General features: G+C 43.8%; 1 protein-coding gene across 2 annotated transcripts in view; it reads left to right on the top strand.

Moving 5' to 3' along the window:
• The window catches only part of NUBPL (nucleotide binding protein like), a 286,398-nt gene extending 275,158 nt beyond the window's left edge, over window positions 1-11,240 (top strand). For both annotated transcript variants that reach the window (XM_019518913.1, XM_019518914.1), the window contains exon 11: window positions 9,807-11,240. In XM_019518913.1, the coding sequence (XP_019374458.1) occupies window positions 9,807-9,869 (63 nt within the window). In that variant the 3' untranslated portion in view covers window positions 9,870-11,240. The remainder of the gene's footprint in view (window positions 1-9,806) is intronic.
• The last annotated feature ends 682 nt before the right edge of the window (window positions 11,241-11,922 follow it).

Genomic DNA, 11,922 nt, shown 5'->3' with positions numbered 1-11,922 from the left:
TGATTCCCCATTGACAACTTATTTTAAGTGTGTCACTGAGCTAATTCTTAATATGTCTTTTACTAATATTATATACTCTTCATTTTTAAAATGAGAATATTGTGCAATACTAAGGTAATGTACACATTCAAATGATCTTAGGGAATTCTCCCAGGTTTATTTTTCTGCTAGAAAAACTTACCCAGGGATATCTGAACAAATATTTGAATGCTGAGCCCTTGATGAGTGGAGAGTTTGCAGGGCTGATGCTGTGCAGCCAGGGACCCCTGTATATACATCTCAGTGTGCTCTTCAGGCTCCTTCAGTCTGCCTGGAGAGAGAGAGCAGCAGTGCACAGGACAGCCCTGATTGGCTGACCCAGACTGCTCAGAATCAGTTTGTCTCCCTTCAGCACAATGTGGGATTGTGAAGGGGGTGTATTTTTGCTTTTTGCTCAGCTGGACCAGCAGAGTCCAGTGAGCGACACAGTATCTTTAGCAGGGGTGGGAGTGGGAAGAGGGGTAGAGGGAGGAAAGGGGAGAGCAAACATCCCTGGAATGCTGGAGGACTATTCTGTGGCTTCTTTCAGAAGAGAATGTGTACAGACATTCTCTCTCCCAAGAGAAACTCTCCTGGAAGTGACTTAACCCTGGTTGTCCTTAGGTTACTTTTCTCCTGGATTGGTCATTTTTGCTCTGGGAGAAAAATCCTGACTAACTGGACATTTGTAGCTTTTCTCAGGAAAGCAATAGCTCTCTCAAGAGAAACTGAATGTCTGTAAGTGGCTTAAGTCAAGCATCTTACAACTATTTGTTCCACTGATACATTTTCCTTTACCAACCAATCTTGTAATCAGATAATTCAATTACTTAGTTTCACCAGACCTGTATTCCGTAACATTATTAATTGTATTCCTTTATCGTAATTTTTTTATCATTTGAATCATATATCAACTTTCCATCATTTGCCTGATATTAAAGTCAAGCTTACTTTAGTTACCCTAGCAGTTACAAGGGCGATCCTGGCATAACTTTCACGCTTTTCTCCTCTTCTGGAATTTCTTAACTTTCCAAGCTTTAGTAAAAAAGGACATCAGTGGGTTGGGAGTATTTTTAGCCAACATTCAGCAATTTACCTGGTTCTCCAGATTTAGAAATGTTTAACCTTACTAGTGTTATCTAACACCCATCTAAGTCAGTAATGAACCCTGTCATTCTCAGAAAAAATAATACTGTCTTCATGTAGCAATTTCTCTTCCCTCTAATATTTTTAGAGAACAGCTTTTAATTGCCCTTAACCTAGGCATCTATGGATCTTTCTTTGATGTCTGTTTCCACATTTATATATATGGCTTTTTGTCCCTAATCTTTCTCTGACTTTTGCTACTGATCTCTCTCTCTTGATTGTGGAATTGTGGCTTTTGGCTAACTAATAAACTCTTTAAAGAACTTGAAGTTTTTATTTTCATTTTTTGCTTGAATTTTTCCTTCCAAATAGTTTTCTTTGTAAATGTCCTTAGCTTTGGAAAATTAACTGTTTTGTAGTAAACACCAAGAGCGTGTGTGTGTACTAATTGGGACTATCCTTTGTTTTCCCACATTCAGTGTAATTGGGTTACAGCCAGTGATCTCCACGTAACTACCAACTTTAAGTTCAGCAATTCATTCATTCATTCATTCATTCATTTTATCCATCATAAGGTCACCTTATGTTGGATTAGAAAATCAGCATTCATTTTAGAAGCTTTAATGATGTTTTAGTACTTGTTGCCTAAGACCTTCTCCATAACACCTCAAGTGTTTTTTTCTATGTGGACACAGGTATTTTGGTATTAACTCATCCTGTTCTCTTGGTTTGGTTTGGTGGTCTGTAATAAACTCCACAACAGGACCCCCTACTAGGCTTTATTACCATGCTGTTCTGACTATAAATCAATCCTACACTTTTTCAGTTTAGGAAAAACAGCCTTTTTCCAAAATACAAGTTAATAGCTACAGATAAAGACCTTCAACTACTGTTATGCTTACTGAGTCCCACAGGAGAACCAAGTAATAAAAGAAAGAACCCAGGGGTTGAGGGTATTTGTGATGGGGCCATCTTGGGGCCGAATCTCAACATCAGCCCACCCACCAGCACTTTCAGGGGGTGCTCCCCCTACACATTGCCACTGGCTCCATACCACCTCTACACTGTCCCATGCCTCGCAGATGGAATCATAAGTTGATAGCTCCGGCCCATGGCTGGGCCAAACTCACCCTTTGTAGGGCCTCTAACATACAAACACACACACTCCGCCGTGCCTGGGCCTCTTTCATGCCACCCTCTCCCACAGGGCTTCTTACAGTCTGCCCACTCTCTTATTGGGCCTCTTGCACACTGCTCCTCACTGGACCACTCTCAGCCTGCCTTGCTCCCTTGAGCGACCCCCTTGAGCCGACTTGACTACTCTCATTCTGGCATTGCATACACAGCCCTTTGGATCACTTGTGCTCCCCTACTCTATGTGGCATTGACTTTGTGCCTTACACTGGGCTGACATGTCCCTAACTCATCACCGGGCAGCTTTCCACATTCACATACTCATGAGGGTTGGACCCACGTGCTGCCTTTCAGGCTACCCCTACAGCCCTACTCGACACACTTCCTGTCGCAGCCATTCAGGCCACCCCTGCAAACCTACTCTACACTTTGCAACAGTACCCCCTACTCTGTGTGGGCCCAACATACACTACTGCCCCCCTCTGGGGCCACTCTCCTGCCCTCTCTCTCTGGGTCATGTTATTGCCCCCTCACTGGGGCCTCCAGGGCCTTACAACCCTGTGGGTCTCAGGTGTCCAAACATGTGCCTGGCCCCTGTGCCTGTCCCTAAGTCTGGGTAACTGACCAGGATGTGGGGGTTGGGGTTTTAAGGCACACCTCCCTGCCTTTCACTGGTGTGGCAACTGGCTTGGCATTTTTGGGGAGCTCCCCCACCACAGGTAGCCCCATCAGGCCATCCTTCTCTAGCAGGGTGCAGTTTTCAGTCATACCCAGGACCAGGACCCTCTTGCTATCCACATAGCTCCTGTCCTCACCTCCAAGGATGTACCAAGCAGCAGCTTAGCCAGTAGCAGACTGCTGCCTCAGCCCATGAGGGCCTGGATCTAAAATAGAGGCCTTATCTGGGCTGGCCCGCACCTGCCGGCTGTCTGCTCTCAGCCTTAAGGTGGCAGGCACCAACAGTGTCCTGGCACAGTATTAAAATACCAAAATAAAAATTGCACTAGAAAATATTTGATTTGGCATTTTACTGCATGCACAAATGTACTGCAAGCACAAAAGTCAGGACTATAGGGGCCCTAATAATAGGTCAAACCTATGCATAATGTGAGGTAGCAATTCTTTTGGAGGGAAGAAAGATGTACTTTTATAATCAGAATACAAAATTTAGTCCATCTCCACAGGCATTCCAGATCTGCACTTCTGAATTTTCAATCACTGTAAAGTAAGTAATGGTATTTTTAATATAGAATATTACCCACTCATGTCTTTTACCAGCTCTGTATCTCTTGAAAAGGTTATAACCAATGACCGTGTGTAGACAAAACGATAACCAATGACCGTGTGTAGACAAAACGAGAGGCATGTGCACAACGCTTTAAAGTGAGCTAAATGCTTTTGCACTGCTTTAATGGTGTCGGTGCTTGCACACGTCAGTGGCGTATTGCACCTTAATTCCAGCTGCTGTAGGAAATTTGGCAGTGTAATGCACCTTAAATGACTTGGGGCACAGCGAACTAAAACTGCTTTAAGGAGTTTCAGTTTGCTGCCCCTACAGCCACAGAACAAAGCACCGGGCTCTGTGCAGCTCCGCAGGAAGCCCTAAAGGCAGCCTGGCAACAGCTCTACCCTGAAAGCAGGCTCCCCCCAAGAAAAGCAGCAAGCCTGATTTTTTTTTTTTCCCCCCCACCCCCGAGCCTGCCTGCCTGAGCTATGAGGGGGCTGAGTGCTTCCCTCCGTGGCTGCAGTGTCTCCCAGGATCACCTGAGTCGGGTGCCTGCATGCAAGTACTGCCTGGGGGGGGTGCTGCTGCTGCCATGGAGGGAAGCACCAGTCTCCCCTTCCCCCCACAGCCCAGGGACTGCTCTATCTGCCAGCAGATCACCCTCCCTTCCCCACTGCCAGAGAGGGAGGTAAGTCAGTGGGGTGTGTGCACGACATAGGAGTTTAATCAGTCCTAAATTTAAGTGGTGTTTTTTAAAACCCACTGCTTCATAGAATCATAGAATCAATGAGTCAGAAGGGACCTAGACAGATCATCTAGTCTGACCCCCTGCCATGGGGAGGAAGGAGACTGGGAGTGGGAGGGGTCATAAGACCCCAGCCAGGTGTCTATCCAGTCTCCTCTTGAAGATTTCCAGGGAAGGTGAGAGCACCACCTCTCTGGGAAGCCTAGTCCAGGCTCTGGACACCCTTACAGTGAAGTAGTTCTTCCTAATATCTAACCTAAACCTGTCCTCCTTCAGCTTGTGGCCATTGTTCCTGGTGACTCCAAGGGGGGCCGTGGTGAACAGACTTTCCCCGAGTCCCTGCTGGTGGTCCCTGATAAGGTTGTAGGCAGCCACAAGATCCCCTCTCAGTCTCCTCTTGCAGAGACTGAAGAGATTCAGGTCCCTCAGCCTCTCCTCACAGGGCTGGCCACGGAGGCCCTCAGCCATATGAGTGGCCCTCCTCTGGACCCTCTCCAGGTTCTCCACGTCCTTCTTGAAGTGCGCCACCCAGAACTGGACACAGTAGTCCAGCTGCGGCCTGACCAGCGCCGCATAGAGGGGGAGCAAGACCTCTCTGGACCTGTTAGTGATGCCCCTGTTGATGCATGACAGGGTGTGGTTGGCTCTGCCTATTGCTTCATCGCATTGGCGACTCATATTCATCCTGGAGTCAATCCTGACGCCAAGATCCCTCTTTGCCTCTGTGCTGCCGAGAGGGTCAGCCCCTAACTTATAACCATAATGCTGGTTCCCTCTCCCCAGGTGCAGCACCCTGCACTTGTCCTTGTTGAACTGCATCCTGTTCAGATCTGCCCACTTCTCTAACCTATCCAGGTCTTCCTGGATGCGGTCCCTGCCTGCCGGTGTATTCACTTTACCCCACAGCTTGGTGTCATCGGTGAACTTGAACAGGGTGCTCTCCACACCCTCATCCAGGTCGCTAATGAAGATATTGAAGAGCACCGGCCCAAGGACCGAGCCCTGGGGAACTCCACTGCCCACACCCATCCACCACCACCCTCTGGTTTGCCAGTTTGCCACCCACGTGACTGCATTCGTCACGTGGGTGGCAAACTGCAGTCCCTCAGCTTGCTTCAATGTAGGGCCCCTGTTTTGTCTACACGCACCCAATTATGTCAACATTCCAGTCATATGAATCATCTCACCAGGTTTCAGTAAAGTCTATTTACATTAAATTTCTTCTGAATGATGGTTTCCAGTTCCCCTTGCTTGTAACCCAACCTCCTACCATTGCTGTATAAACAACTATCCATAACCTCATTTACCTAGCCCATTGCTGTACATCACAGCTAAAGTCACTATTTGCAAATATGGTAGGGCCAGATATAGTAAATCAGGGGCGGGCAATTATTTGGGGCAGAGGGCCGCTTACCCAGTTTTGGCAGGCTGTGGAGGGCCGCATGGGTAGCCCTGCCCCTTGACTGGTGCTCCACCCCTTGACAGGTGCCCCACCCCCTGGTCACCATCTTGGGACCAATGTCCCAGGGCCAGCTCTGGTGGGGCCCAGAGCAGAGTGCAGGCTGGCAGGAGTCTGCGAAGCTGGGTTGGGCTGCACCAGCAGGGAGAGGGGGGAGCTGGCCCGGCTCCATAGAGCCCCTGGCAGCTGGGACCCTATACTCCTGCCGTCCTGCTCTGGGACCTGCTGGTGCGGGCCCCGTGCTCCCACTGCCTCCCCACCCACTCAAACCTAGTGCCCCCCAGCCCCGTGGTACAGGCCCCCCCATAGCCAGTGCTCCCCGCTGCAGCTGCTCGTAGCTCATGTGGTGTTGGCCAGAGCAGGCACAGGCAGCCCCACGCAGGCTGCAGCGTGAGGCACTGGCCACATGGTGAGCGAGGCGCCGCTCTTCCCTGCGCTCAGCACCGGCTTGTAACCCACCCCTGCTGCCAGCCTGGCAGTGGGGCCAGGCTACAAGGTGATGCTAATCACAGGGTGGGGGAGGAAGGAACCCCTCGCCCGCCCCATGCCCTGTGCCCCATGCTGCAGCAACTTGCAGTCAGCCTGGGGCTGCCTGTGCCTGCTTCGGACAGCCCCGTGTGGGCTGCAAGCACCTGCAGCAGGGAGCATTGGCCGTGGGGTGGGCAAGGGGCTACTTTTCTCCGTGCAGGGAAGGAGCCCAGGGAAAAGCTGAGCACGAGGGGAAAAGCGGCCCCTCCCCCACCCTATGACTGGCGCTCTCTGCTGCAGCTGCTTGTAGCCCATGAGGCTGTCTGGAGCTGTCATTTTTTACAGGAACCAAGGGCAGAGGAATATGAATTTTCTACATTTTTAGGGGCCCCACGGGCTGGATAGAATGGCCTCACAGGCCGCATCCGGCCCGCGGGCTGCATTTTGTCCACTCCTGTAGTAAATTAAGCCTTTATCCTGCATGGCTTTCTCAGAAAATTGTGCTTAGTCAAATCAAAGCTAGCAGCCACTATGAACCACATTCTCCATGAGAAGGAGAAAAATGTAGTCTAGAAACCACCCTCTCCTGGATGCATACATTGGCTTCAGAATTGATTGGTATCTTAAAAAAAAAAAGAAGAATGGTAAAGAGTTACTTTAAAGTCCTGCCTATGGGAAGTAATTATAAGGAAAATGGATTTCTTAGAATATTGTTTTATAGGGTTACATCAGAATAAAATGCAACATAATTCTTCATAAGCTATCTCTGTATGTCTCTAATTTAGGGATAGGAAAAGTGAATTGTGGTGATAATTGCTGTCTATCATTAAATTACTCTCAATTAATTTCCCATTAAAGGACTTGACATTTCATATAGTCATGTTAGTATGGTGATGTTATTGCCTTGGTGAGCCTGGACGATATGCTCACCACAGAAACAGAAACCAGGAAGTGTAGCAAACTTTAAAGAATGCATTGGTATTTATTTTACCATGGCATTATACCCAATAGCTTATTTTATTCCTTTATGTTCCATATTTCTCAGATGCAATTTTTTTTCCATTTGGGAACCCAGAGTCCAAGTCCTTGCCCACCAAAACTGTCCTGGTTCAGTCCCTTCATGTTTATGATGATGCTTTGCTTCCAGGCACTGTCCAAGCCTTCTGGGATTATTTGCCAGTCTCATCAGGCTCTTCTTCAGAAAGTGACACTACACCTTTCTTGAGGCTGACTCACCTTTTCTTCTCCTGTAGTGATTGTGACAGTTCACTTGTATCTAGTTTGAAATAGTAAACAAGCAGAAAAATATAACTAACATGTTGAGATTGTTTTCTTTAAAATGCCCTCCCTTTTAAAAAAAATGGAATAATTGTACAAATAAGACAAGTTATCTTACTACTGTAGAAATTAACTCATCAAATGAGTGTTGAAGAATGGGGAAACAATTTCTTGCACAAGTGTAATTTCTTTCTTTGTCTGAATTGTTCAGCAGATCATATTTCTTCAAAATCCCTTGTAGAGAGTCTTCAGTTAGCCATTTCATGCCTTGATTTAGCACTGCTTTATAAATGCACAAATTAGTAGAGAAAGTTAATGTTTTTAGAGACGTCTGCTGCTGTCCTTCAGTTTTTGTTAATACTGGATAAAGGATCATTATAAAATGGGCATATGGAGGAAGGATGAGAGAGACATCAATGGTGGTAGTCTTCTGAAGAAATTTTAGCTATAATTATCATATTATTAGAACTGCATTTTTGGACCTCTCTAGTAGACCATATTAATGTTCTAAATTGTTTTCAAAAGGGAAAAAACTTCCCGCAAGCTGAACTGCAGAATAGGAAATAGTGTTGTTCAGCTGTTATACACTAAAATGTCTTGTGGTTCTTATTTTAAACAAGTCAGCATTGTCAGTGTATAGTTATATCATTTGTGGCCAGTAATGCAGACTTATTCATGAGAGTAACTTTACACACATGAGTAGTCCTATTGACTTTAACGAGGCTACTTTCATGAATAAAGTAACTCATGTGCTTTGGTCTTTGTAGAAATTAGACCTTCATTTGGTCAGCTGTGGTCATAATTCACTTGCCCTGTGTGCTATTTATAAAAAAGCTGGATCCTGTATCCCTTATGTACCCAGAACTCAAGAGTGAGTTTTATAGATATGTGAGTACTGAGGTCACAAGTGCATTCCCATAATAAAGCACTAGGTCTGGGAGTGGCAGAAAGGATGGCAAAAGTTTGACAGTAACCTCACAATGTGAGGAGGGTGGTGTTTATACACATATTGGTGACTTACAGTGATTCTTTACTTTTCTGACAAAATAAGGAAGGTATTCTTTTTCATATTCCCATTACAATGTGAGCATATAGTGCCCCTGAAATGAAGGATTAGGGTAAGGCCTTTAAGATGTGTTTTAAGGAGGAGGTAGGTAGATGGATAGCAGACATTTTTACTGTAATAAACAAAGGCATTAGAGGATCTGGTGGCTAGAAACTGAAGTTTGAAATAAGGTGCAAAATTGACAGTGAAGGTAATTAATCACTAAAACAATTTACCAGGAGATACGGTAGATTCTCCATTACTTGAAATCTGTATATCAGGATTGAATGTCTTTTTAATAGGTGAGTTCTAGTTCAACCGTGAGTTTTGAATTATTGAGCTTACTGGCTTGTGCTGTGCTGGAGGTTGGACTGTGTCCCTTAGCAACCACACAATATATATTCTGCCCTTAGCATCCATTCTCTGGCACTGAGAGTGTCAGGATACCGGCTAAATAGACCTATGGTCAGACTCGTTCTAGCATTTCTTATGTCATCACAAAGATCCTTTGTGATCTAAAATCTATGAAGCTTTGTTAAACTTAATGTCAGATTGGTCACAAATCTGTTTCTGGTTTGTTTGTTTTTAAATTGTTAATGGAAAATGTCCTTAGTATAATAAAATCATCCTTCTAAGAGTTTTTTTGATGGTATTGATGTTCTAACAGCATCCATCTTTCAAGCACTCCACATCATGTCATAGGCTTCAGTGTGATGGAGCTTTTGCTGTGGTGGTTCTAGTAATGCAGAATCCACCTTAGTTTCTAAAAAAAAAATTGTTATTCATGAAGTATTTTGATTTTTTAATCTGCCTTGACGCTCTAGGTTCTTAGATGAACCCCAATACATAATGAAGTCAGTAGCAGTTTTTTAAAAGAAATATTTGGGGAGGGGGTGTCTTATGTTTTTAATTTTGTGTGCAGCACCTGGGGGAGGGCAAAGAAACTTTATAAGAATGGTTCCATGAACAAAGGGGTCTTGTCAATCAGCTCTTTCTTGAAAGAACAGTGGTGCTTCCTGCTTGAGAAGGCATATTACTCAGCTGAATTTGAGATCAGAATTTTAAAAAATCTGACCAATTCCAGCTTAGTTGTATTTGGTTATAAAGATTAAAGTTTTTTCTTTGATATCTTAATAACACATGACTGTTACTTTTTTCAACACCAAGTGGGCAGCATATGATCTAGCTATTGAAATGCTTCTTTTCTTAATGTATATTAAAGAACATGCGATGGACAGAAATTCTTTTTACAATATAAACTATATATATCAGAATATAAGTACATTTTTATATTTCACATAGAAGCAAAAAGTGATAAGTATCACTTTTGTCTTGTTTTTTTCTACAGGCCAAAGCCTATCTGCGGATAGCTACGGAAATAAGAAGAAGATTACCAACACCTCCAGGATGAACTGTTCATCTAAGGGATATACGATTAGAACTTTTAATAAAGTGATCTTTCAGTGTAAGCAGTGGTAGAACAAGTGGCAGAAATATGTAATTATACATATTATGTTGTATTTGTAAGAAATACAATTCTGTTTCCTTTGGACTGACAAAATCCCTCCTTTGGATGTCCTCCGTTTTAATATGGAACACCAGCCTGTGGAAACTCCATTCCTGGAACACAAACACCTCTTTATCCAAGCACAGAGACCTGTAACTGTGGCAATGACATGTTGAAGATCATAGTTTCACCTGTATACCTTTAATAATCAATTTGCCGTAGTTTATTTATATTTCTGTTCAGCCTCCTTTCATTTAATTACTAGCATGGCCTTACATTGGGTAAATTTGGATGTTTCTATAGACCATCAAAAATGAATGAGTAGTCATTCACAAAAATGTAGGAGTAGTCATGCACTATGTAACTGCAACATGATTGTGTACATGTACACTTCAGCATCTGAAGGATATTCTTTATTGTAATGATTTTTCATAGTGGATCATGGGCTAATTCATTCCTTACTGGATAATGTTGGATCATGACATAATTCCTGATTTACAGGATAATGAACTACATGACACTGTGACATATTTCTTGACTGTTTTGTGTTATATTAAATCCAGGTAGAAAAGTAGATAACAGCCAGGTCTTCACTGGAACTCAAATGTTGTATCTGAGCTCGATTTATCAAAGGAAATAAGTGATCAGTATATATTATTTTGATGACTTCATACATGAGCATATTCCTCTTACAAAGTAACAGTTCAGAATATAAATGTATGAACTAAAGATGCAACTAGAAGGAAACAAGTATTTCATTTTCTGACTGCTAGGCCTACTACTTTCATTTTTTTACTGCCTTGTTAGTGTCAGTCCTTATTTTTGTATTGATACAGGTGATCTCTGTGTGGATGTACAAGGACATAGTTCCATAACATGGGTTTCCATTTCCAATTAGAAGTTTGAATTTATTTTTACTGTTTTGTACCATTTAAACATATGCATCTTTAGCCCTATTGAAGTCTTGGGGAGCTTTTGCCATTGACTTCAACAGGCTCAGGATTTCACCCTTAATTTATACTATTTTCATGTTATCTTTCCCCTCTTGAAATGTTATGATATAGAAGAGAATGTGGCATGCTCTTCTCTTGGATCATTTGAAATATACGCACCTAACATTATTTAAGATTTAGGCATGAATTATGAAGTCTCAGATTTCAGTTGTTTTGCAAATGTGTTAACAGTGTAGTCTAAGAGAATTTTGTTACTCTACCTTTATCTGTTTACTTGAAGAAAACTGCAGAAAAATAAAATTTCACTTTAGTTGTTTCTGTAGCATGCGATTTCCAGCCTTTTGGATTGAACACTTCTTCAAGCACAAATTATTTGCAATTGCCCATTGATACATTTTATCAAATGTAAGTGTGTGATAATGTGTTGCCTTTATTGATAACATCTTGCTTCACTTGTTTGGCAAGTTCTCATTTACATACATATCTGTTGCATGTATCCCTGTGTGTGTGCATGTGGTAGGCAGCTATTGATCCTCTGGATCATGGTGTATGTATAAGAGGTCTAGTCAGTTTCTGATGAGTGCACTTGTATGGAGTCCTGTGACCATTACACCACAATACTTTCAATGAATGTGTGTAGGGAAGAGTATGAAGGAGCAGAGGCTAGGCAAGATCTACCATCCCCTACTTTAGACCGAATCCAATGGGCAGTCTGAGTCCAGATGTTCAGTGCCTCAATGGTTGTAGCTTCTGCCACAGAGGAACAAGCAGGAACTGCTGTTGACTGCGTAATGCCTCAGCAAGGGTGCAGGTCTGTCAGGATGATGTCCCTTAGCATTTCTCCAATCAAGGAGGACCCACAAGGCAGTGGGTCTAGGGTGTTGAGTTGCCCTATGCTCACCTTACTCTGTAGGTTGCAACATTTTAGTATTTCATAGGAGCCACTGCAGCAGGCAACAGTTGCCAGGGCGCTTCATGGTCCATGGGGTCCCAGGCTGTCCCAG

This window comes from Gavialis gangeticus, unplaced genomic scaffold (assembly GCF_001723915.1).
Source record: "Gavialis gangeticus isolate Ggan-Ray unplaced genomic scaffold, GavGan_comp1, whole genome shotgun sequence".
Classification (NCBI taxonomy): Eukaryota; Metazoa; Chordata; order Crocodylia; family Gavialidae; genus Gavialis; species Gavialis gangeticus.
This window is presented reverse-complemented; position numbering and strand designations above follow the sequence as displayed.